We start from the raw sequence: 27,588 nt of genomic DNA on the forward strand, positions 1-27,588 counted from the left end.
AATTATTAAATTAATATTCTGTGTTCCTATTATAACAAATATTTAAATACTAATTACTGCTGAGCCAAGCTCTGTACTAGTATTTTATTTTCTCTCATGTTGTTTAAATTTTTTCTTCAGTATTAACTTTATACATTTGCTTCATTGTCTGAATTTATTCCCAATTCTTCCTAAATGCACTAAAAGAGCCATCAAATCTCAATGAAATTTGCTACTTACTGTTCAAACATGAAGTAACTGATACACTAGACTTCTTGGGGATTTTTGCTCTGGTCCATTCTAGACAGGACACATTCTTTCCCCTCTCTAAGCCTAACATGACTGATACCTAAGCTGCCTTTAGCTTCCCTCCTTGCATGTGAATGCCATTTCCTGATCCCACTTCTCCACTCTTAGTTTGCTTGTGCAAAGTAGTAGATATTTATACTTTCCTCTAGTGCCTCTTTTTTTCTTTCTAGATTTCAACTTGACCTCTCAACCCTATTATACTTTCCATTTCTGCTCTTACTTTTTTTTTGGTTTTTCGAGACAGGTCTGCTCTTACTTTTAAGAGCTTCTGTTTTAGTTTTTGAACTCAGAGCTTTGTTTTGTCTGTTGAAGTGATAGGGACTGTACACAGGGCCTTATACAAAGTGGTTAAGTGCTCTACATTTAGGAGCATACTACTTGTGAGCTACCAATGTCATTTTTGTGTGTGCTTGTTTCTGAGGCAAGACCTAACTATGTAGCCACGGATGACCCCAAACCCAATTAGTTTCCCAAGCTCTGGGTACAGTCAGGCAACACCACAACCTGCCCCCGCCCAAAAGCTGGAGAGATGGATCAGTAATTAAGAAGGGTACTGGCTGCTCCTCCAGAGGACCTGGGTTAATTCTCAGCATCCACAAGCTGGCTCATAACCATCTGTAACTCCAGTTTCAGAGGATCTGATGCTCTCTTCTGGCCTCTGTGGGCACTATACAAGTGGTGCACATATATACATGCAGGTAAAACACCCACACATACAAATAAAAATTCAAATTTATAATACCCATATCGGCTCTCCTGAAGTTATTTACAGTCTGCACTGTTTTCTTCAGTACTTTTGTTCTGACCTATGTCTCACTCTGGAAGTTTTCCTTAAACATTCAGTGATCCTTGGATGGGTTTTCATAGCCCATAGAAGTGTGGCAGAACAGACAGGGTGCTGAGTCTTAGTTCTGTAGTTAACAACCACTACCCTGCTCTGTTCACTATACAACCATGAACATAATTTAACTGAGTAACTTTAAATTGTATACACTTTGGGACTGTTAACTACTTACTTCCAAAGCTCCAGTTTTCTCTCGTATTTTCTGGGGAAGGGGAGTAGGTGATTTTATCATCTAGCTTGAGGCTTTCACTTATCTCCAATTTTAATCTTTATCTCATCTCCATCATTCTATGGAAAAAATTTCCCATAGAATCCACCTATATTAACAACAAAAAAGCTAAGCATAGTACGGCATTGGCCTATACCTGGCAATCTGGAGTCTAAGGCAGGAAGACTACAGGTTTGAAGTCAACTTGGACTACATAAGGAGCTGTCTTGTGAAAGTGCAGTGGGGTATGGAAACAGGAAATTTCAGGTCTTTAATGTTTCGCTGGAGGTGAATAATGCATTGAGGGAACAGAGTCTGCCATTTGCTACAAACGATCATAATTCAGGAACAGAGAAGTGGACTGCTACTGACTTATGTATAGAATCCAGCAAGCCCCAGTGATCCTCCTGTTTCTATCCTCATGGTGTTGGAGCTGCATATACCTCATGGCCATGCCCAGAATTTTATGTGGGTGCTGGGATCTTAAAGATTCCTTATACTTACACAGTAATCACTCTTATCCACTAAGCTATCTCTCCAGCCCCAGGCTTTAATGATTTTTAAACATTACTTATTTATTCAGAAATTTGAGGACAACTGGTAAGAGTTAGTTTTCTTCTTCCATCATGTGGGCTCCAGGGATCAAACTTAGCTGTAAAGCTTGGTGCCAAGTGATTTAACCTACTGAGCTAACCATCTCATGGGCCCTGGCTTTAATTTTTAAAGTTAAATCTGATTTGGAATAAAAATTAATAATTATTGACTTATATATTTACTAAACTTCCTACTATGTCCTATGTAATAGGAACACAAAATGAAATGTGATTTTACCTTCAAGTTGATCAATAGTCCCAGTTTCATAGCCTTTCTTAACTGAGCATCCTCATTTGAATCACAAAACTAAAAATACAGACCAGGGGGCTAGAGAGATGGCTTAAGAGCACTGGCTGTTCTTCCAGAGGAGCTAGGTTCAATTCCCAGCTCACAACCATCTTGTTACTTCAGTCTGAGGGATCCAGCGCCCTCTTCTGGCCTTCTCAGACACCAGGCATGCACATAGTACATATACAAACACACATGCAAAACACTTGTACACATAAAATAAAATAATACAGACTAATCAATTCTCTCTAAAACAGTATACACAGCTAGAGCCCTGAGACACATATGGAAAGATTCAAATTGATCACATACTATAGATGCCTGAGCACAGGTACCATTGGTATGTAGAACTCCTGTTGGGAAAAGCTAACTGGAAAGTGACAAGTAGACTAGTAAGAGGTAGAAACCAACTTAAAATTGTGATAAAATTATAAGAAAAAAATCTTAAAACTAATAATTGTCTAAAAAGAATCTATGAATATACCGAGTATTGGGCTTAAATAAAATGATTTTTAGAAAACTGTGTATCTAGGGATGAAGCTCAGCAGGTAAAGTGCTAGCCTTAGCCTAGGACAGAAGGAGAGAGGAGAAAGACGACTTTGGCAAGGAAGAATTACCTGTCGTAAAGATTAGCAGATAACATTTATTGAATTCTTATTACATATCAAATACTGTTCATATCAATTAACATCTATGGTTTCCTTAATCCTCAGAATATTACTTTATAGGGTTATTATTCTTTTTGTAAATCAGTAAGACAGGGAATTACGAGTTATATGACTCGTTTGGGGTGAAACATGTTAAGACACTGTAGAGGAGGATTCAAAGCTGGTCCACTTGGCTCCAGACCTGAACTTTAAGCTTTATCACATGAAATCCTTCCACAAGTGATTAACTACTGTCCTCCTCATGGAAATGAGGTAAGGCTATGTTGAAGGCATAAAAGGCCTAGTATGAATCTATCCTAGGTATGAGGGAAAGGTATGTCTCACATAAAGCACAAGAAGCTAAAGTGAAAACCAGGACTGCAAATGTTGAATGGAAAGAGACATGAGCTCTTACTTGTTTAGCCAGATTGAGACAAAGAAGGGACATTTTAGATCTTTAAGTGTCCTGCATAAAATGCAATTTCCATGTAAATGACAGAAAAAATTAACTCACCAAAGAAAATAAAAGAGCTCCAGGACAGGCAATCGAGTACCACCAAAGACCTAAGAGCTAGCTTGCAATTTCACTTTTCATTAAAAACTAAAAAATTACATTAAGATATGTACTCTCACTTTTAAAAACAGTTAAATATATAAGACACACAGTTTGAGAAAAGAAAGATTTGTCATACCTTTTTGGTGCTGTGGCAAACTTCAAAATTTTCTGTAGAAGCATTTTCTCACAAATTTGGCTTTATAGAATAAAGGAATGGTAGGTCAAGCTGCTAGGTCATTTCTGATATTGTCCCTATAAACTGGCATCTCTAAACAGTCAGCTATTAACATAATGATTATCTTAAACTAATAAAAACAGTTTGACATTCTTGCTGTGACAAAAACAAAACTAGTCTGTTACTGAAAGACAATGGTAAATTAAATTTTAAAAGGCTATGTAAGAGAAATTGTAACCTTTGTTCCCTTATCAATGCCTGATTCTCATCTTATTATTAATGTTATCATCTACTAGGGTTTTAAGAAAATAGTTTTCAAAGTCCTATTAATTGATTGATCTGGCCATGTATTTTTTAAGATAGAAAACCATGCTAAGTTTTCTTTACTGAAAATGATACATTCTCTTCTAGCTGGCAGCTTTTAAAATTCTTTTAGTGACTCTGCACTAGTAAAATTAAATTTCTCAAGTAATATTGGGTCATATAACTTGTTTCATTTTATTTTATGGCCACAGAAAACTAAGTATACACCTCCTTTGTGTAGGAAAGGTCTCTTTCCAGCTCTGAAATGTTAAGATTTTAACATTTGCCAAAAGACATATACTTCTCTTAACACAATATTCATATACTCATTTGTTTAGAACACAGAAAAAATATGCTACCCAGATAGATAGATAGATAGACAGACAGACAGATGATAGTTTGTTTTGTTTAAAACAAATGAAAAAGGCATGTGGGTCTGGCACTAACTACTTTACAAGCTAATGCCTGATGTATAAGGCAAGCTTGAAAGTTAAATTCAAACTATTTTAAAATGTAAGTCAGAGACTTAATTAAAATAAATTTCAGTGTGTCCTACCTTTTATTTTTATAATGAATCTATTCTAACTATAAGCAATTAAGAATCAACAAGGTGTTAAATGTAAATATAGGAATCTAAACTTGAAATCGGGGGAAATGGGCGGGTTCAAAGTTAGAGCAGAGACGGCGTAGGTGGCTAATCACATAGTCCCACACCCATCCATCATCTTACATTAGGCAAAAACAAGGCTGCACTCTCACCAATGTTCTTTATCATCAGTACTGAATATTTGCTTTTAATAGTAAATGAAGAGCTACATTAATACTGACTCTGAAGTTGTCTCAGCAATCCTAATTACAGACTGAGAAGAAACTAACCCTGTATATTCTAGACACTGATATAGAATTAAAGTAGTTGTGTTTTTAATTTGATAGACAAATATATAATTTTAGAAATAAAATTTAAAGTCAGAATTTCATACCTTGTGCAAGCATGTTAAATTCCAAGAACAGTGCTATGTGATAAAGTTCCATGGCTTCTTCTGCTCTGGTCATGTTTGGCTTCCCTGCAACGAGAGCCTGAACTTCACTGAGACTCCCCACAGAAGGGCTACAGTGCAAAACAGAGAGGTCCACCACGTCGGTATACATACAGTGTAATATCACTTTTGCATATTTTTTTGGTATAATGGACTCATCTAATATAATTCTTGTGGGAGTTCTCAAAGTTCGGTCTGTGATTTCTTCACCAGTCCGTATCCTCCTTTGTAATAAATTTCGGAAAAATGGGGACCGTGCAGAAATAATAGCCTTGTGGGCTTTGAGCTCTTCATCTAAACAGTTCTGATTTCCACCAAAAGCTTCAACTAGTTCAGAGTCTGAAGAAAAACTAAGGACGACATCATAATAACACATGTAATCAAAGAGTCCACGCATATCTACATCAAGGGAATTTGGTGTTCCAAATTCTTCACTAAGCTGAACAAGGATATCGACATTCTGAAACCTTGAGTCCTCCATTCCAAATTCTCCCGTATAAAGGTAGTGTAACAAGGCAGAAAACATGGGCATATCAATACCAGCTGTACTGATGTCCATTATTATCTCTGCCCCATACTCAGGTGAGGAAGAAAGCAGTGTTTTAAAAAATGGACACCTTGCTGCCAAAATGGCACGATGAACAGGAAAACAAGTTTCTTGAAATATTAAGTCCACATCAGTACAGTACTTATACTCATAAAGGTCAGCCATATCCTTCTGTAGTGTCCGGGCTTCTGGTCTGGCCAAACTGGCTTGCAGAGAAAGCTCCTTTAAGGCTGAAGTTCCCTCATATTCTTCTACTAGTGCATTGACGTCTCTCACATCCCACCCAGAGAGGAGTTCTCGCATCTGCTTGGCGTGATCAGCCGACCTATTTGATTTTCGGCGTTTAATAAATTTCTTTTTGAGGGTAGCAAGGCCAGAGGTTCTCTTTTTTTTGTCTTGTGGTTTCTCATGGCCATGGTCAAGGCTATACAACTTTGATTCACAACCATAGCCTTGCTGAGAATAGGATGATGTTCCTAAGAAGAAAATTAAGCAAATCATAATTTCTTAACATTCAATTTCAACATTACTCAACATATTTCATGCCTAAAATTGTTATAAACACATTCTGATACAACTCAAATAAACTGAACATTGTTTTTTATGAATGCAAATAACTCATTTTTATATTTAGAAAGAGGGCTGGGCACTGTGGGGCAGACTTGTAATCCAGCACTTTAGAGGTTGAGGCTAGAGGTCAAGAGTATGATAATAGCTTAGGCTGGAGAGCTCAAATAAGGGTGTGTGTGTGTGTGTATGTGAGTGTGTGTGTGTGTGTGTGTGTGTGTGTGTGTGTGTTCGTGTTCGCACGCATGCGTGCCCATGCACGTGTTTGGAGTGGGGAGCAGGGAAGATGGCTCAGTGGATAAAGTGCTTGCTCTAACAGCATGAAGACCTAAGTTCAGATACCCATCAGACACATAAAAGCTGGACACAATGGTATAGTGTTGGGAAGCTGGCGACAAGCAGATCCTAGGGGACCACAGGCCAACTAGTATAGCTAAAACATGAGCTCCAGGTTCAGTGACAGACCCATCTGTAGGTAGAGGAGCTAGAGATACGGCTCAGTGGTTAAAGAATTGCTGTTCTTACAGAGGTCCTGCATTGCGTTCCCAGCACCCCCAACAGGCAGCTCATGACCACCTGTAATTCTAGTTCCAGAGGATCTAACATCCTTTTGTGGACTCTGTAGGCACTTGTCACACAAACACATACATACAAAAGAAAATAAATCTTAAAAGTAAAATAAGGTGGAGTGTAATTGAGAAAGACACCTGATGTCAATGTCTGCCTCCCTGTGTACACATAGGCAAGTATACCTGCACACCCATGCATACATCACACATACACAAAATAAAATAAAAGAAATAAATCTATTTTAAAAGGGCCAGAAAGATGGCTCAGTGGGAAGTCACTTGCCACCAAACCTGATGTCCTGAGTTTGATTCCTGGTACCCACATGGGGATTAGGAAAGAACTGACTCTCACAAATTGTCCTGACTTTTACTTATGTGCCATGAATACCTCCACCAAATTAAAGTGTTCTGTAACACTTTTTAATAAAAAGGAAGGTAAGGAGGGTCGAAGGAAAGAAGAAAACAACAAACAGAAACAAAATTTTGTTTAAATTTTTAAAAATGTCTTTGGTTTTCTAGTAATCAAGGACTATCTTAAGGGCTCACTCATGGATTTTTAGGAAATGAGAGGCAGTTTGCAAATTAAGAATATTGTCTATAATTGTAAAATGTTTTTCTCTTCAACCATACTAAGGCTGCATTTATAACAAGCCTGATTAACATTGGGGTGAGGGCAGGGAACCTAGATATTGCAGAATTTTCATTGCCTATAATAATTTTTCTATGGCTCAGCACTCTTTTCATCTAAAAAGATAACTGTTAACACAGTTCTATTTACAGTCACAACAGAAAATAAAATTTAAAAATGCAAAGTTACCTATGAAAGTCTGCTGGGCCTGTGAATTTCCCCCTACCCGTGGGGAGCATGAATGAGGATAGTTAGATGCATTAGCACCCATTTTCTTCAGTCACTCCGGCATTCCATCTGCTGGTTCTTCAGAGTGTAATTCCAGAGGCCTTTACGAACCTTCAACCCTGGATCCAGCAGCCTCTTTTCATCCATTTCTTGATGGAAACAAAGATAAATTATTTATTGTTTTAAATTATCTTAAACGAATTAAAAAAAAAAAAAAGCTCTTGGGCTGGAGAGATGGCTCAGCAGTTAAGAGCCACTGCCTGCTCTTCCAGAAGACCCAGGTTCAATTCCTAGCACCCACATGGCAGCTCACACCTGTCTGTAACTCCAGGGTCAAACACCCTCTCACAGATATACACGCAGGCAAAACAACACTGCACATAAAAATAAAAATAAATAAAATCTAAAAAGCTACCTCAAAATTTTTTTTTGGTAAATAATATACTGTCAGGCTACACATACATTTTTTATTTTTATTTATTTATTTTGGTTTTTTCAGACAGGGCTTCTCTGCAAAGCCCCAGCTGTCCTGAAATTTGCTCTTTAGAACAGGCTGGCCTCGAACTCAAAGATCCACTTGCCTCTGTCTCCCAAGTCCTGGGCTTAAAGGTGTGTGCCATCACCATGTATATGTCCATACACACACTGACAAACACTTATATGGAAATCTACTTACAGTGTTCAGTTAAGGCTGGAGATTTTCTACCTAGATACAGATACTAGGTAAAGCAGAAGTAACTGCAGTCAAACGATACACTTATATACGCACATGAATAACTAAATGTTTTCTAAAGTTTGATACTTGGTGACATTCCATTTTTAGTAGCTCAGTAGTAGAGTACTTGTCTATGTGCACAAAGTCCTAGTTTGGATCTCTAACATCATAATTAAAACAACCAAAAATAAAATAAAGTTTATACTGTTCTTTTAAAAAAATCAGTAAGTCTAAGAAATCTTAGTTTTCAGGTTAAGCTTTAGAGAAGCTTAAAGATTCTATGAGCCATTTTCTAAAAATTATTTTTATTATTTTTAATTGTGTGTGTGTATGCATGTGAGTTCAGGTGCCTGAGGAGGCCAGAGGCATTGGATCCCCCAAGACCCAGAGTTACAAGAGATTGTGAGCTGCCTGACATGGGTGATGGGACTCAAACTCAGGTCTTCTGGAAGAATTGTGCATGTTCTTAACTACTAAGCCATCATCTTTCTAACCCCATTTACTGGCCCCTTTAACCATTCTTTGAACTGAAAGAGGTCCTATGAACCAAAGTTGTACCCTTATTTACAGGTCTAACCTCACTCTTCTTACTCATTAAAGATTTAGATTTAAAGCTAGGTGTGGTGGTGCATACTTTTAATCCCAGTACATGGAAGGTTGAGGCAGGTAGGCCCCTATGAGTTTGAGGCCAGCCTGATCCACATAGTGAGCTCCAGGCCAGCCAAGGAAATACATATATTAAAAAATTATATATTGAATAAAAACATCATACAACATCAAGTCTACCAAAATACTTGGGAAACCCAAAAACTTTCAAAGACGAGCTGTGAGTGTGGCATAAAGATGGATGTGAGAATGACAGGTCACTCCCTAAGAGTGCAATGACATGGTACTGCTCAGGAGCTAAAGCTGATTCCTGCTTCCTTTACTCATTCCTGAAGTCATATTGGCTCTATTTTTGTTTGTTTTGATTTTTACCTTCTACTGACTACTGAGAAACTTCACTGACACAACACAAAGCATGCCAGAGGCATGAACTATTCTGAAATACAAGAAAAATGAGACTAGCTTCCAGACACAAGTGTCAGCCGAAGTGGACACAGTCCACTCACTACTTTTGCTTTTAACACACATGAATTATTTTCATCTGAGGATCTGATGTGCTTTGCTCAAGACACTAACACTGCTGGGCTCCATGGTGGACACCTGTGGTCCTAGCTACTTGAGATGAGAAGGTCAGAAGGATCCCTTAAGCACAGGAATTGAGACCAGGCTAGAGAACATACAGAAACCCTGCCCCCCCAGATAGATAGATAGATAGATAGATAGATAGACAGACAGACAGATAGATAAATGAGTCACATTAATCTGTTTAATATATAAACTAAGTTTTAAAAATATCCCTTTGCCGGGCGGTGGTGGCGCACGCCTTTAATCCCAGCACTCGGGAGGCAGAGGCAGGCGGATCTCTGTGAGTTCGAGGCCAGCCTGGGCTACCAAGTGAGTTCCAGGAAAGGCGCAAAGCTACACAGAGAAACCCTGTCTCGAAACGCCCCCCCCCCCCAAAAAAAAATCCCTTTAAGAAAAAAAATTTAAATTTTATTATGAACGTAATTAAAGCAACCTGTAGGTCATACAACATCAGTTATGCAGGATAAATGAGTATGTAGCAGGTACCAAGAAAGTCACTGGCTGAGCTAAAGATGAATGGCCATCACTCCTTCCCTAAGAACAGAGGCAGAAGGACTTTCACCTTGAAGTCAAAATGAAATACCTTTGAAATTCAGGGACAAAGTCTCTGCTGTGAGGCCCTCATCAATGGAAGCACCCTTGAATATGAACTCCTATAGATATTCCTTGAATTATCTCCTATAGGAGCTCTACTACAAAACTGAAACAAGCCTTGGAAAGAAATGTGAAGGAGTCAGAATCAGATATAGTCTGAAGTCTACCCCATGTCTAAAGCAGTCCTAAATCCTCAGGGTAATCCTGGCTTTGCAGATTTAATACTAAAGCCATAATTGTTCTTAAAATTCTGAAGGAAGCATTTCCTTACTTTTCAGGCAACCAACAACCTATGCCAAATGGTACACAGTACCTATTACTTATTTTATTTTTATTTTATTTATTTTTTTTGAGACAGGGTTTCTCTGTGTAGTTTTGGAGCCTGCCCTGGATCTTGCTCTGTAGACCAGGCTGGCCTCAAATTCACAGAAATCTGCCTGGCTCTGCTTCCCAAGTGCTGGGATTAAAGGCATGCACCACCACTGCCCAGTTATTACTTATTTCTTAATCTACTTTGCTGCCTTTAGATTCTGGAAATGAGAATTAATCAGAATTTCAATAGCCCAGGGATTATTTTCTTTCCAGGCAAGCTTTGGAAATATCTTCTCCAGCCAACAGGGTAAAATCCAATTTCTGGCTGATGTGGCAGGAAAGGGTAGAGCCTTTCGGGACTGGGGGGCCCAGATGACAGACACAGCGAGCCAAGAGAGCTGCTAAGTTCCTTTTCTAAAGTCACCATTTTGGGGAGACTCCTCTGTTAACCTTCAACATGATCAATCCCAATCAAAAGATGTGAATTTTAAACATGTCAGCTGGGTGGGAAATCTCACATAGAATGAACAAACAATTGAATAAGAATTAAAAAAAGTTAACATATATGCCAACCTCTTCCCATCATCCACCAAAGTCTAAATTAACATTTCCAAAGACTCTCCCCTAAATTTGGAAAATGCAGGGTTAAATAAAGCTAGAGGTTACCTCAGGACTTTTCAGTTCCTTCAAATGTTAAGGTACACTGTGAGGAGAAGTATTCAGCATGATCTAAAGGAGCCCTATTGCTCTACAGATCACCAAAGAAATGAACTTCCAAATGCAGCCCGGGAAAAAAAATGCTGATTGCAGCTCTCAAAACACTTTTTACTGCTTTCAGCAGAAGACAGACAGTAGAAGCTCCCGGTACCAGGAGCTGTAATCTGTCATTACTTTAACGGACCTTAGTTTCTGCACCTGTAAAATAAGAAGGCTGAAGTAGGGTTTCTAAAAGTGAAGCAGTATGACACTAACTTGGGAAATGAGGATGGAGAAGAGATTCATTTCTATATTAAATGTTAGCCTATGGAGAAAAAAAAAAAGGAAAAAAAGGGCACTTGGTCTTTGAATTTTTTTGGGTTTTCAAGACAGGGTTTTTCTGCATAGCTTTGGAGCCTGTCCTGGAACTCACTCTGTAGCCCAGGCTGGCCTTGAACTCACAGAGATCCACTTGCCTCTGCCTCCCAGTGCTGGGATTAAAGGTGTGCGCCACCCTGGCCGGACTTTGAATTTCAAACATGTTTCCCCTTAGTTTGGCTATTAGGGATAGAAGCATGGAGATACAGAACAAATGTGAATATGAAAAGCAATTCACAGGGAAAGAGAAATGCAAAACTATAGCGAAACTTCTGTCAAACTGAAGCTGATCATACAATATATCACTTAATCCAGGATGTTTAAAGATAAAGGTGTACAAACCAGACAGGATACCAGAACATGCATAACTCAGATCTGACCAATCCAAGAATAAATGTTCACTCCACAGCCAAATCTCACATTTCCAGACCAGCTAGAAATAGAGATTAAAAGATAAAGGAAACCCATTCCCTAAAAACAGACTAACAACCTTAAGTTAAAATTCTCTACATCCTTCTATTACCATGTTTTACCTCATATTTATAAATATAACAACTCATATTTATCGAAGATTTACTCCCTGTCAAACTCTAGTTTTAAAGTTTACATAGGTATTTGCTCATTTCATTCTTCTAGTAATTTTTTTACTTATCAGACTAAGAGGTCAATACTTTGTACAATGTCAATAAAATGAAAGAGCCAAAATTTCTATTTTTACCTCCAAACCTTCAGCTCTATACTAGGAAACATTTTAAGAACCAGAAAGGGGTTGGGGAGATGGCTTAGCAGTTAGCGCACACAGAGAACATGAGTTCAGTTCCCATTACTCATCCACCTGTAACTGCAGCTCCAGGGACTCCTCAGGCGCGCGCGCGCGCGCACGCACACACACACACACACACACCACTTAAAACAATACAAAAAGCATAACTAGACAGACCATAGCAGAATTTCATGTTCCTCATCAGTAGAATAGCAGTTTTTTTATGCTTGATTATCTATCCATCTACTTACTCATTCATTCATCATCTGGGTTCAAGAATTAATAGGAATGTGTCAACTTTTTTTTTTTTTTAAAGAAAAGTCATTCAGGGTAGAAGAAATATGATACACAAACAGTGACAGCTCCTGTCCCAATCTGTCCCACTTCCAGTTTTCATAATCCTATTTCATTTATGGCTTAAAACCATGGCATAACTGAATAATTATTTATATTTCCACCAAACTGTAAGTTCACTGATAGGTACTCTTTCATTCATCTAAGAATCCTTATTATCTTCCACAGAACCCAAAGTGGGTATGAAATCTTTAAATTAATAAATGTTATTACTATGACTGTTGATAGATATTGTCTAAGACTAAGTCCTAAGGAGTACACATTACAATATGGGTAAGAACTAGATCAAAGCCAGCCTCAAATAGTATATGGTGTAAAGCTTTTACCCACAAAACAACAGGCTAACTACTGAAGCACAGATTAGGAAGAAAGCTGTACCATTACATTTGTGGTTTTTTGTTTTGGTTTTGTTTTGTTTTTCCAGACAGGGTTTCTCTGTATTCCTGGCTGGCCTGGAATTCACTCTGTACAGCAGGTTGACCTTGAACTCATTTGTGTTTTATAAGGATTACTGGATGGCCTGAAGGTAGAAGACATTAATGCTGGAGGACTTATTAGAGAAATCTTGTTCAGAAAAGTGTTAATAAGGACCCAGGTTTCCTTCTAAAATAATGACAATATTGCTGTGGGATGTCTTTCTGTATGCTACGAATATGTATTGCTCTGAATGGTTGAAAAATAAAGCTCTTTGGCCAAGGGCAAGGCAGAATAAGGTTAGGCGGGACATTCAAACTGAAGAGACGAAGAAAGGAGAGGGAGAGGAGACATCAGCCACCGCCCAAGGAGCAACAAAATGCCAGCAGATTGGTAACACCACAGCCATGTGGCAACATATAGATTAAGAGAAATAGGTTGAATTAATTTATAAGAGCTAGCTAAAAAGAAGCCTAACCCATAGGTCATACAGTTTGTAAATAATATAAGCCTCTGTGTGTTTACTTGGGACCAAGTAGCTGCAGGTCACGGGTGGGAAAGACTCATCCCAACTGCAGGGCCAGGCAGGACCAGAGAAACTTCTGGCTACCTTTGGCACCCAGACGTGGTAGCAAGAATTTCCACCCAAAACCTGAGAAAGCTTTGAAAAAAAGATTCTAAAATGGAACTAAAAACAGCTTCCTAATTGTATCTCTCAGGCAAGCCGTGATACAGAGACTCTGTGGCCTGTGGGCTTGATCTACAGCATGGCAGATTCCTGCTGTGGTACATAGAGATGTCTCCAAGCTGTGCAGCATACTGCATGGTAGATTGAGCTTTTGCTAGTATAGACCAAAAAAATAAAAAGGCTTCTGGGCTACATGCTGCTGGACGGAGGCATAGACCCACTGCTTTCCAGAGTTGGTGGTGAGCATGGCACCCCTAAAACTTGCGGTAAACATACCTCCACGTTAGGAAGCTGAGGTTGGCGGAGCCAGTAGCCAGGGCTGCCACTTTGGTCCTATTTTGCAGTTTAAATCAATGGTCAAAAAATAATTACAAATTCACAATAAGGCAGATTCAGATGGAATAAGGTTTACAGTGTGTGTAAAAATGTACACTGGCTTGGAAGAGAGAGGAAAAGGAATATAGACAATTATATAAAGAAATAAGCAGTTTTAAAAAATAAAGTTTTTAAAGAGACAATAAGAATAATATGAAGCCGGGAGGTGGTGGCGCATGCCTTTAATCCCAGCACTCGGGAGGCAGAGCCAAGCAGATCTTTGTGAGTTTGAGGCCAGCCTGGTCTACAGAGCGAGATCCAGAACAGGCACCAAAACTACACAGAGAAATCCTGTCTCAAAAAACAAAAACAAAACAAAACAAAGACACCCTCCCAAAAAAGAATAATATGAAAGTTAAGCCACATAAAGATGGAAATTACACAAAGAATCTAGATACTACATATTACTATGGTTTTTTTTTTTTTTTTGGAGTTTTAACTGCAGAGAAACATTCAATTGTAGGGGTTACCAAGTTAAACCAATATGTATATTTTAAAGGTATCTTGACTTCAAAATTTATGTCTAAGGATACGTTGCTTTGGAAAAGAAGTTCTGCTTTTGTTTCCACAGAAGATGAGATCCTGTGGATTGCTTCCAGACTAACATGGTTTGATCAATCAAGAGACCTCCTGAAAGGTCTATGATGACAGCCATGGCCCAGATGATCCAACATCCAAAACAGCTTCAAAGCAACTGACTGAGATGATCCAGCCTCACAGATTACTACAGTCAATATTTAACGATAATTCTTAATTTTCTCAGGATCTCCATAAGATTAACAGTGCCCCTAATCAGCATCAAGTAGCCTAAAGGACTATGCCCACATTCCCCCGCCCCTAAAAAAAAATGGATTATGGATGTTTGTCTTTGTTTAGGGGCTTTGTCATAGTCAATCTCTTTCTAAAAGAACAAATGGGGGAAAATGAAATAGAAATGATAGGAAAAAAGGGTAGATTATTAAATCTACTTTTAAAGAGCAACAACTTGTTTGAAATGTTTTACATTGCTATGGATTTTAGTTTGTTGATACAAATTTAAAGTTAATTTTGTTATACTGTATATTTCTACCCTTAAGGTATTATGTTTATGCATAAAATTGTAAAACATTAAGACACATTAATAGTCATCTATGATAAACAAACTTATCTTATGCCAGAGCGTCTAGGCCTGTAGGCTGAAGAAAGATGCCCCAACATTACAGAGAAACTTTGGATGACTGTCCAGGCAGCCAAGTATCTCTGTTATTTCTAGAATTATGGAAGTTGCTTGCCATGTACTTCCTGTTTATTGTATCCTTCTGGGGTCTTTGATGTAGCTGAAGACTAGATAGTTATTTTCCTTAGTTGTGATAAAAGATAGATTAGATATAAAACTTTGGACTCACAAATATAAGATGGATGGTAGAATGTTTTCTCTTTAATTTTGCCAAGTACAAATAGATTAGATACTGTAACTGTAATTCTTGCTCGATAACTGTTTTATTATATGTAATTTTACTATGTTAAAGTTAAAAGCTTCCTTTTTGATTAGACAGAAAGGGGGAAGTGCTGTGGGATGTCTTTCTGTATGCTGTGAATATGTGTTGCTGATTGGTTGATAAATAAAGCTGTTTGGCCAATAGTGAGGCAGAATAAGGTTAGGCAGGACATTTGAACTGAAGAGACGGGAGAAGAAAGGAGAAAGGAGACCCAGCCCGCCGACCAAGGAGCAACAAGATGCCAATAGACCAGTAACACCACAGCCACATGGCAACAAATAGATTAAAAGAAATGGGTTGCCTTAAGTTATAAGAGCTAGCTAACAACAAGCCTGACCCATAGGCCATACAGTTTGTAAATAATATAGGCCTCTGTGTGTTTACTTGGGACCAAGCAACTGCAGGACACGGGTGGGAGAGATTCGACCCGACTGACCACAGGCCGGGTAGGACCGGAGAAACTTTTGGCTACACAGTATCACTAACACACAAGGTTGTTTGAAGAATTAAGCAAATATATAGTGCTGCTGGAAAACTACAACAGCAGCCTAGCATAAGAGGAATGTCATTGGAGGGATCATTTGATTTGCACCATGGATGTGGAAAGGATGAAATGTATGTTGAAGATGTTGAAGTAGTCTCAAAAAGTTCACTTTATTCAGCATTTAAAGCTGGAGACTAATTCCCAGAAGGTGAAAAATGGATTTAGCTGCACTGTAAAGATCTGGGAAGCTTTACTCAGAGTTACATTCAAAATAATTCATCCAGACTTACAACCTCAGAATGAAATTCTACTGAATTGAGTGATAGGAAGTGGGTAGAGTGAAAAAGCTGGCCCCATACACTGCTTGTTTAGCCTCCTTATTGTCATCTTTGACAGTCTATGAGTCAGAATAGTGATGCCTACAGTAGCCACTGCAGGAGTGGCCTTGGCCCAGTTACCCCCAATATCAAATCCTGTGTTGGCCTCTCCTACTAGCAATACTCCTCATACTGAAATGACTCTGGAAGGAGCAGGGAGTTTCCTGAAAAAAAGAAAAAAGAGCTATAAGCAGAGAGTGAAAAACAAATATGAAGCCCTGCAAGATAGCTTGTAGAGCTTATCAACTGTCATATAAGGTAATGGTGTCATAAGTAACTTTTGTTTACAACAGACTGTTTTTGAGCAAGTCATGTATTTGCCTCAACAAATGAAATCTTTGTTCTAGTTAAAGGACAGTGATTTTTTACTGCTGGCTTAGTAATGCACAGAAAATAGCTCCAGATGACTTAGAGAAGTGAGAAGCCTGAGTTCACATGTGAACTTATAAAAGATTTCAGGAAGAAATGCAGCTGACCCTGAGGTCAGAAAACACTGAAAAGAACTTAATTTAAGTGAAAAAAATTCTCATAAACTAGGTATTCAGATTTTCTGACAGCAAATTGCTAATAACTAATTAAAAATTGCTAATATCTATTAAAAACTATTAAAAATAACTATTAAAAGGGTATAGACTGGTATAAATAGTAGTTCCAGGCTAGCCAGGACTACATAGTGACTCTGTCTTTAAAACGAACAAACAAACAAAACAACAGCACCACAGCAGAGAGCGGTGGCGCCTGCCTTTAATCCTAGCACTTGGGAGCCAGAGGCAGGCAGATATCTGAGGACAGCCTGGTCTACAGAGTTGAGTTCCAAGATAGCCAGGGCAATACAGTGAGACCCTGTCTCTAAACAAACAAGCTTGGCAGGTAAACCTGATAGTAAGTTTGAGATTATGGCATGAGACAGGGAAGAAAACAGGAACACAAAGACAGATATTCAAAGGTGCCTGGGCAGTCACCATTAGGACAGTCCAAATTCCAAGCTGACGGATCATAAAGGGAATAGTCATGTGAATGGCATTTTAAATTCTTTGAAACGGGAATGTGATAATGATTAAGAGTTGGACATAATTCTGTACTAAAACTCAATTTTTACTCACATATTGAAGCTAAGAGAACCCAAATAAACATGGGGTGGAAGGTTATTAAGTTCCCAGTGAAAAGGAACTGCAACTTCTATACAATACCTTGCTTAATAGTGGCCATTCCAGGATCCTGAGGTCTGTCCACCAGAGCACCAGTTATCTACAGAATGTTTTACATGACAAATGCAGAGTCATTCTTAAGTTTCTTTGTCCCTCTGAAGTCAACAGTTAGAATAAATCTTGTGTATAGTGGTTCTAGTATTTATGGGAGTGGATGGTGACCACTTTTGTGAAACTTCAGGTATTAAAGAGCCTCTGGCAGAGACACTAATAAGGCCTGTTAGGAAAAGTAAGAGGTGGAAACATAGGAAATTCTTTTTTTTTTTAAAGTTTACTTATTTTTATGTGTATGTGTGTCTTGCCTGTGTATATGCATGTGAACCACAAGCATGCCTGGTGCCCAAAGAGGTCAGAAAAGGGTAGTGAATCTCCTGGAAGTTGAGTTAAGGATGGTTAGGAGCTACCACATGGGTACTGGAACTGAACCTAAGTCCTCTGCAAGAGCAGTAAGTGCTCTTACCCAATGGGCCATCTCTCCAGTTCCACCAGATAAAATTCTTAACCTCATTAGCATTATTGGAACTATCTTTAAGTTTTTCCTCTTCCTTAAGGCTCTTATGCTAACTACTTGTTATAGTTATAGCAGATACAGTGAGTGGGAAGCTGAACATTGTGGCAGATACATGTAATCCCAGGTCTTGGGTGGAGAGCAAGACCAGAAAACTGTGAGGTCAAGACTAGTCTGAGCTATGAAGGGAAACCCTATCTCAAAAAAATTAAAGTTTCCCAATATTAATGTTTCAGTTTCTAAAGGTAAACATATTTAACATAGTATTCTCACAGGATAACATTTACTTTTGACTATTTATTCATAAATAATCAATATTGTAAAAACAGATACGCAAAGAGTCTAAGATACAATGGTATTCATTTCTTGAAACTCAAAGCCATTTCTGACATAACTGCATTTTAGTATATCACCCAGTGAAACACAGGCTATTATGAGATCTGTATGTGCCTGCACAATGCTTGTATTAATTTCATGTTCAATATCTTATGTTGGCTATTATCGTTATTTTATCAGATAAGGTTTTTACAGATCACTTTTGGAAACCTAGATTCTCTTGATTAGTTGCTGCCTTCTCTGAACAGAAGATAATATATATACCTTTGGGTGTACTACCTATGTCCATATGCCAAGAAATAACACCCAGAGCAAAACAACATACCTTGCAGCATCTCACTCCTCACCACCTGTCTTCAGTTTTCTTGTGGTTTATTTTTTCTACTGGCCTCTTCATATGGGACTGGAGACTGGGTGAGACAGCCATTTGATTACCAACGTGTCTCCCAAAAGAGCACTTACCAGTCTTACCATATTCCCTTTGTCTGGAACACTTTCCCACCAGTTCGTACTCTTACTAAAGTTTTGCTAAAATACCACTTTCTCAGAGAAGGCTAATTTATTAGTTCTATAAAATAACACTCTATCCCATCATAACCTATCCCTTCTTTTCAATTTATTTTTCTTCACTTGAAATATTATCATAAACTTTTTTTCTTCCTAATTGTTCCATGTACTATAATATAAATTCCATGAGGGCCATTCCTTCACTTAGTCTTGAAAACAACTGATTGAAGTAAGTTTTTAAAAGATGTACTGACAGGTAATCACGAGTTAGTCTTTGCAACTCCAAAATTGTTTCTTTTCTTTTCTTTTCTTTTTTCTTTTCTTTTCTTTTCTTTTCTTTTCTTTCTTTTCTTTTCTTTTCTTTTCTTTTCTTTTCTTTTCTTTTCTTCTCTCTCTCTCTCTCTCTCTCTCTCTCTCTCTCTCTCTCTCTTTCTTTCTTTTCGAGACAGGGTTTCTCTGTGTAGCTTTGCGCCTTTCTTGGAACTCACTTTTTAGACCAGGCTGGTCTCGAACTCACAGAGATCCGCCTGGCTCTGCCTCCCGAGTGCTGGGATTAAAGACGTGTATGGCCCAAAATTGTTTCTTGGGAATCATATTCCTTGTTCATAGTCTTAAGCCTCTTAGAAAAACATTTTCAGGAAAAGAAAGGACTCATGAATCAGTGCACAAACAGCATCAACTGTGATTGCCAGATGTTTCAAGTACATAAGTGACCATTAGTTTTAAAAGCACGGCTTCCTCAAGTATTAAACACAGAATTATTATTTGATCCAGCAATCCTACTTGTGAGAATCTACTCTAAAAAACGTGACAGCAGGGACTCAACAACTATTTATGTTCCTGTGTGCACAGCAACACTCTTCATAACAGCCAAGGGTGAAAGCAACTCAAGTGTCCAGTAATGAGTGAATGGAGAGACAAAATGTGATACATACATAAAACACTTTTTATGTAATGAAAAGTCTTGTGATAGAGCTAAGTGCTCATCTCATTTGTGTGATGCCTTGGGCTCAATCCTCAGAAATTCATGTTTTTTCTTTTTCTTTTCTTTCTTCTTTTTTTTGAGAAAGGGTCTTATTATGTAGCCTTGGACGGCATGAAACTTACTATGTAGACAAGGCTGGTCTTGAACTCACATTGATCTACCTCTGGAGTACTGAGATCAAAAGTGTGTGCTACCACACCTGGCTGCACTAAGCTTTTTCAATTATTATCTCCCTGGCCCCCCCCCCCCAGCTGAGGACCAAACCCAGGGCCTAGCAAGCACTCTACCACTGAGCTAAATCCCCAACCCTCAATTAATTTTTAAAAAGGAAATTCTGACCCATGCTAAAGCATTGATAAAATGAAAGCATTGTGGTAAGTGAAGTAAACTCATCACAAAAGGACAAACAGGGCATGATTATACTTATATGAAGCATAATAAAATTCAAAGACAGAAACTAGAATAGTAGTTGCCAGAGGTTGTGAAGCTAGGGTTTAATGAGCAGACTTTCATTTGTAGAAAATAAGAGTGCTTTCGAGATGGATGGTGGTAATGTTTGCACAACTATCGGAGTTATTTAATTGTGGAGGGGCCCCAAAACAGCTTGACCACACAGCAGCCATGACAGGCTTAGGGGCCTAGACACAGCTTCTGTGGCAGGCTTACTGGCAGGCAACACCCAGATCCAGGAAAAGCCTTGAGCTGATACCAGCCAGGGATCCACCCAGGGATGAGGAAGTACCTGACATCCTAAACATTCCAACCATTAGATAAGGTGTCCAGATGTCCTTGAGTCTAGCACACACCTATTTTTGTTATACAGATACCCCTAGACAATTGTCAGCCAATCAGAGTCCTGAACCCTGGAAATCCCCTTACCCCAACATCTGCTATGATAAAAACTCTGCCCCACCTGAGCTCAGGGCTCTCTGCTCTCACCATTGCATCGGACAGACAGAGGGACCAAGCCCCGGAGCTTGAAATAAAGGTTCTTTGCTTTTGCATATAGGATTTGGTCTCCGTAGTGGTCTTTTGGGGGTCCCCGAGATCTGGGCATAACATTAATATCATAAACCATATACTTAAAACTGGTTAGAATAGTAATTATGTATTTTATGCCACATAGAAAATGAAAACATTAATAGAGAAGAAAGATTCGCGTTGTTTTAAAAAAAACATGCTCTCCAACTTAAAATTTCTTTTCATGATTGTAATGGGATTATTACACAACAGAATAGGGATGCAGAATTTTCAAAGAGCTTTTTCATGCATTAAAGCATTTACTTTTCAAAACAAGTTCTCCATGTAGACAAAACAGGCTGATGGTTATGATAAACAGCACTGGTGGCGGCACTGGTTACCAGCAGAAAAGTCACGGGCCACAGCCACGACTACCAAAGTTATAAAGAGCTTTATTAGAAAGAAAGAGGGGATAGGAAGGAGAGCCAGGCCTGAACAGAAAGGAAGATGGCGGGAGCAGAGAGAGAACACAGAGAGAGAACACTGAAAGAGAGAGTGTGGGGGTCTGTGTCCAGCTTTTTAAGGCAGGAATTACGTGACCATGCGGCGGGTATGTATTTGTTAGCGCCCACTGATGATGTAAGACGTTAAGACACAGGACCCCGAGCTGCGCATGTACAGAATCCTAACACAGGCACCATTTTTCATTCTCTGAATGAACATGTTAAGGTGGAGGTTAAACTGTTACTCTAGTGTTGATTTTGTTGCTGTGATATATCTTGACAAGAGCATCTTTAAGGGAGAAAGTATCTATCTGGCTGTTGGGAAATTAAGGCAGGAACTTGAAGCAGCTGCTTATATTCAGTCAAGACAGAAAGAAAATGAATGCATGCACACTTATTGCTCTGCTTGCTTCCTCTGTTTTTATACAATTCAGGACCCAAACCCAGGAAATGATACATCGCCCACTTTTAGGCTAGGTATTTCCACATCAATTACTACAATCAAGATAATACCTCACAGACATGCCCACAGGCCAATCTGATATAGACAGTCTCTCACTGAGACTCTCTTCCAAGGTCATTTGAGATTGTGTCAAGCTGACAATTAAAACGACATATTACAGCTATCTTACTCCAAGTTAAAGGGAGTAAAATGGGAAAGCCAAGACTAGATGCCAGGTATAGTAATTCTAATCTTGTGTATATCCCCTCCTAACAGGAAGGCACCTCAAAAGCCTTCATTCCAAACAGTCTTTCTGAAGGGTAATGCTGTGTCTTATGCTTTCCACATCCAATACATTGTTATTTTTAGTCTTCTATTTTTATGCTGCTAAAGTTTGTATTTTATCACTCATCTGCAGTTAAATGGACCGATCTTGGTGTGTTTGCGTAGGTGGTGTGCATATATGTGTGCATACGTGAGTATGGAGACTAGAGGTCAATCTCAGGTATCATACCTTAGTGCCTTCCACCTTTTATTTGAGACAAGGTTTTTCATAGGCCCAGAACTTCACCAAGAAGGCTAGGATGACTGGCCAGTGGGTTCCAGGTATCGACCTGTCTCTGCCTTCTATCTCACCATCCATGGGATTAAAAAGGCAAACCATCACATCCAGCTTTTTATGTGGGTTCTAGGGATCCAAATTTCAGGTCCCAAGCTTGCAAGGCAAGCAGTTTACCCAATGAGCTATCTCTGCAATCCCAAATGAACTGGTTACAATCTTTCTAGTACTCTGAATCATCCATGAATGGTGACATTTCCTGACTATGGATTAACATACCATAAATATCACATCTCTTAGCATTCAGATACAGAAGACAATTCTCAGTCCCTCTTTGCAGGGGATATTTTTGCATTTCTATAGAATTTGTACAAATATACACCAAAGTGGAAACACTAGGTCCATCAGTAAATTTCAAAATTAATTGAATTGTAGCAATTTCATATCAACTCTAACAGAACTGTCACCCTTCCAATCCTGAAATATTTCGACATGCTCTCAGATAGAATATTGTTTCATTTGAAAATTCTGTATATATAATCTCTAAAAAGAAAGATATAAAACTATAGTATCATCAACTAACAGTGATTCCTTATTAAGAACTTCACAGACAATACATTTTTCCCCTTACTATTCTTAAGTTTGAATCAGGGTCTAAATATGGTCCACACACTGAGTGGAATGATGACCATGAACCTCAAATCTTCTTCAAGTGTCTCTTCTTCTGTTTCTCCATTTCCTCCATGTAATTTTCTGATGTTTATTAAGAAATAAAGTTATCTGACAGTGTCTCAGTTTGGAGTTTGCCAAATAAATCACTTCAGTGAGATTTAATAGAAAGGTCCTCTGGCTTCTTTTACAATGAGCTGACATACCTAGAAATGTGGTCAGATTCAGCATCATTCTTGTTTGTGTTTATGTGTGTGAGAGTGAGTGTGGGCACACGCATGCCAAAACACACATGTATAAGACAGACAGCCTTGGTATTGGTCTTCCCCTTCCACCTTGTTTAAGACAAAGTCTTTTTTGTTGTTGTTGTTGTTGTGTAAGCTAGGCTAGCTGCCCTGCAAGCTTCCATCATGTATTCTCTTGTCTCCATCTCCCACCTCCCAGGAAGGGCATACTGGGATTAGAAATGCTTATGCTACCAGGATCTGAACTCAAGTCATTAAGCTTGTGTGGGCAAGTTCTTTGCCCACTCAGTTATCTCCTCAGCCTCAATTATTATTACTGTATGTATTTATTTAGCCAAGACTGCCTCATGGGTAATCGTCATAGTTTTTGTTAACTTGATATAAACTTGATACTTGAGAATAGAGAATCTCAACTGAGAAATTGCCTTCATCAGATGGGCTTGTGGGCTTTTTTTTTTTTTTTTGCAGATTGATATAGGGAAGCCTGAGCAGACAGGGAAGCAAGGCAGTAAGCAATGTTCCTTGGGTGCTCTCTGCTTTAGTGTCTTCCACTTTGAGTTCCTTCCTGCCTTGGCTTCTCTTAATGATAGAATGCAGGCTGTAAGACGAAATCACTCCTTTCCTCCCCAAGTTGCTTTTATTTAGGGTGTTTATCACAGCAACAGAAAGCATAGTATAACCATGGAATGTACTTCACACAGTTGGTAGAAAATTTCTACTCCCAATCTTAATTCTCAATCTTTAACAGTCACCAGAAATCACTAATAAAAATCACTAGTTTCAGTAAAACTAAAGTCATTAATTTGTTAGGGTTTGCAAAATGGTGATCTTTAATCATTAGCTGGAAGAATTCTGTAGAACTTGTCAATTGGTCAGTTCTACAATTTGCATAGAAGGGGCAGAATATTTTTTGCCTATGCTTACCAAGTTTGAAAACAATCAGTGACAAACTGGTTTTCATTGTCTTCTAAAGGTGGCCAGTGAAACATACTTTAAAACATTTAAAATATACTTTTAAGAGTTCTTGAGTCCACGTATCTGACATATTCCAATTCCTTGTAACTATCCCATGGTACTCATACTGTCTCCTGAGACCTTATAATTCTGCCTGCTTCTGGCAGTTTCTTTACTTTTTGGGTTCACATGCTAGGGCTAGGGCTGGAGCTCTCAATCCTCCTGCCTCAGCTTTCTGCATGTTGTGATTACAGGTTGCATCAACAAACCCAGTTTAGCTAATGGATTGTCTCAATATTAAAGCTACAATTAAATAAGGCATTTCCAAAATGACTAACTACTATCTTTATCTACTCTAGCCTAGTTTTTCCTTTATCATATATAATCTTACTTACACTTTTTTTTTTTTTTTTTTTGGTTTTTTGAGACAGGGTTTCTCTGTGTAGCTTTGCGCCTTTTCCTGGATCTCCCTCTGTAGACCAGGCTGGCCTCGAACTCACAAAGATCCACCTGCCTCTGCCTCCCGAGTGCTGGGATTAAAGGCGTGCGCCACCACCGCCCGGCTTACTTACACTTTTTTTTTTAATATTTATTTATTTATTATGTATACACTGTTCTGCCTGCATGTATATCTGCACGCCAGAAGAGGGCACCATATTTCATTATAGATGGTTGTGAGCCACCATGTGGTTGCTGGGAATTGAACTCAGGACCTCTGCAAGAGCAGCCAGTGCTCTTAACCTCTGAGCCATCTCTCCAGCCCCTTACTTACACTTTTATATTTAATTCCAAATCCTTTTTTGAGTACTATCCTTACAATATTGAAGTTAGTAACTCCTGCCTTTTATGTCTCATGCTCCGGTACCTAAGTATATTTTTGTTTACAATTGCTAGATATTGCCAATTAGTGCACTTATTCTAATTTTTTTAACAAGTTCTCCTCTTTTTTAGTATGTGTATACATGTACATAGGAAGCATGCATATATGTGAATGCATGTAGAGGACAGAGGTTGACAATGGGTGTCTTCAGTTGCTTTCTACTTTTTTTTTTTTTTTTTTCAAATACAGGGTCTCTCTAAGTAGCCCTGGCTGTCCTGGAATTCTCTACGTAGACCAGGCTGGCCCTGAACTCACAGAGATTCACCTGGGAGTGCTGGGATTAAAGGCGTGGCCATTATGTCTGGCTCTCACTTTATTTTTTATTCAGGGCATCTCACTGAACCTGGAGTTTACTGTTAGAATTCTGCCCTCACTCCAGCTACATGACCGTATATGCGCAGTTCACGAGTTAAGCCAAGGGTCTTGCGTCTTACCGCTGGTGATCATGTACACACAGTGTGGCCACACAATCAGCACATGCATGGTGTGGCTCTGTAAGCCCATCTGTGCCTTAAAGAGCTGTGACTCAGACCCCACCCTCTCTCTGTGTTCTGCTCTCTCTCTCCCCACCATCTTCCCTCTCTCTCTGCACATGCTTTCCTCCCCAGGCCTGGTTCTCTTGTCGTCGCCCTCCCCGCCCCAATAAAGCTCTAAAACTAATACTGGGTTCTGTCGTGACCATGACCTTTCCAACTCAGTAACCAGCGCCACTACCAGCACTGCTTATCCTTCATTTCATTTACCTGCTTAGTGAAGTCAGTTGGCTGGTGAGTGAGCCCCAGTGATTTTCCTGTCTCTACCTCCCCAGAGATGTAATTGCAGGTACCTACTTTTGATGTGGGTGCTAAGGATCTGAACTTAGGTCCTCATGCTTGTCTGGCTAAGCCATCTCTCACCCTTGTTTATTTTTCTCATTGAGTAGCTCTGGCTGGCATCCAACTTGCCATTGTCTGCCTGTCTCTGCCTCCTGAGTGCTGGGATTATAGGTGTATGCCCCCATACCCAGCTTTCTCTCCAGTTTGGATAATTAAACTTACAGAATTAAACTATTGAGTGATTACATATTAAAATGCATTTCAATCTTAGTTCTACTAACAAAATAAGCATTTAATGATTATAACCAGTTTAAAGCTCTGAACACTGCTGTTAAAAATAAGTCATGATTCTTTTGAAGCCAGATATATACTAAGTTCACTTTTCCTTTATTTATTTATTTTTTCTTTTTAAAGAAAGCAGTATTGCCAGATATGGTAATTCCAGTACTTCAGAGGTAGAGGCCAGCCTGGTCTACAGTGAGTTCCAGGACAACCAGGGCTACATAGAGAAATCCTGTCACAAACAAACAAACAAACAAACAAACTCACTCCAGGTTGTATCAATATCTGTCATCCAATCTCAAAATGATGGTAACACTCTGGGATTACAAATTATAAAACAGTGTGCACTTGTTAAATTGCTCAAAGTCATATATAAAAATAATCAAGAAAAGGAGGAAAAGAGTTGGAGATGTAGCTCAGTTAGTTGGTAGGTAGAGTGCTTGTCTGGCATGCCTGAAGGCCTGGGTTCAACTCCCACACTACATAACTAACATAACTAACATAAACTAACATGCCTGAAATTTCAGCAACTGGGTGGTGGTAGAGGCAAGAATGTTGTAGAATATTATTTTAATGTGTGTTACTTTTGTTTAGCTCTGTGAAGCTCTGTTACTGTGCCTGTCTAAAACACCTGATAGTCTAATAAAGAGCTGAATGGCCAATAGTGAGGCAGGAGAAAGAATAGGCAGGGCTGGCAGGTAGAAAGAATAAATAGAAAGAGAAATCTGGGAGAACAAAAGAAAGAGCCAGAGAAAGAGGAAGACTCCAGGGGCCAGCCACCTAGCAACACAGCAAGCCACAGAGTAAGAAACAAAGAAAGGGCCAGGCAGTGGTGGCGCACGCCTTTAATCCCAGCACTCGGGAGGCAGAGCCAGGCGGATCTCTGTGAGTTCGAGGCCAGCCTGGACTACCAAGTGAGTTCCAGGAAAGGCGCAAAGCTACACAGAGAAACCCTGTCTCGAAAAACCAAAAAAAAAACCAAAAAAACAAAAAACAAACAAAAAAAAAGAAACAAAGAAAGGTACACAGGAATAGAGAAAGATAAAAGCCCAGAGGCAAAAGAGACTAGATAATTTAAAGTTAAGAAAAGCTGACTAGAAACAAGCAAAGCTAAGGCCAGACACTTATAATATAAGAATAAGCCTGTGTGTGATTTATTTGGTAGCTGGGTGGCAGGCTTCTCAAAAGAGCCCCAAGAGTAAAGAGCCAAAAGAGCAAAAACAAGCAACAGCACAAGAGGACTTGGTATTCAAGGCTATCCTTGACTACAAAATGGCTTTGAGGTCAGTCTAGTCTACATGAGACCCTGCCTCAAAGAAAAAGAGGACAGAGTTTGGAAGGAGGGGAGGGAATGTAGGCCTTTTCCTTTGTCCACTTTCCACTGAACAAAAGAGTACCCAAAGACTTTTTTATTTGTGCATGTTAAAGGTATCTACC

General features: G+C 39.0%; 1 protein-coding gene across 3 annotated transcripts in view; it reads right to left on the reverse strand.

The window, feature by feature from the left end:
• Window positions 1-27,588, reverse strand: part of Btbd7 (BTB domain containing 7) — a 91,980-nt gene that overhangs the window by 41,127 nt on the left and 23,265 nt on the right. For 2 of the 3 annotated variants that reach the window (XM_059279930.1, XM_059279931.1), the window contains exons 2-3: window positions 7,441-7,628; window positions 4,884-5,963 (exon numbers count right to left, since the gene is read on the reverse strand). In XM_059279930.1, the coding sequence (XP_059135913.1) occupies window positions 4,884-5,963; window positions 7,441-7,522 (1,162 nt within the window). In that variant the 5' untranslated portion in view covers window positions 7,523-7,628. Of the gene's footprint in view, window positions 1-3,561; window positions 3,622-4,883; window positions 5,964-7,440; window positions 7,629-27,588 lie in introns of all 3 variants that reach the window. The other variant, XM_059279932.1, reaches the window with a different exon arrangement.

The sequence above is a fragment of the Peromyscus eremicus genome, chromosome 14 (assembly GCF_949786415.1).
Source record: "Peromyscus eremicus chromosome 14, PerEre_H2_v1, whole genome shotgun sequence".
NCBI lineage: Eukaryota > Metazoa > Chordata > Mammalia > Rodentia > Cricetidae > Peromyscus > Peromyscus eremicus.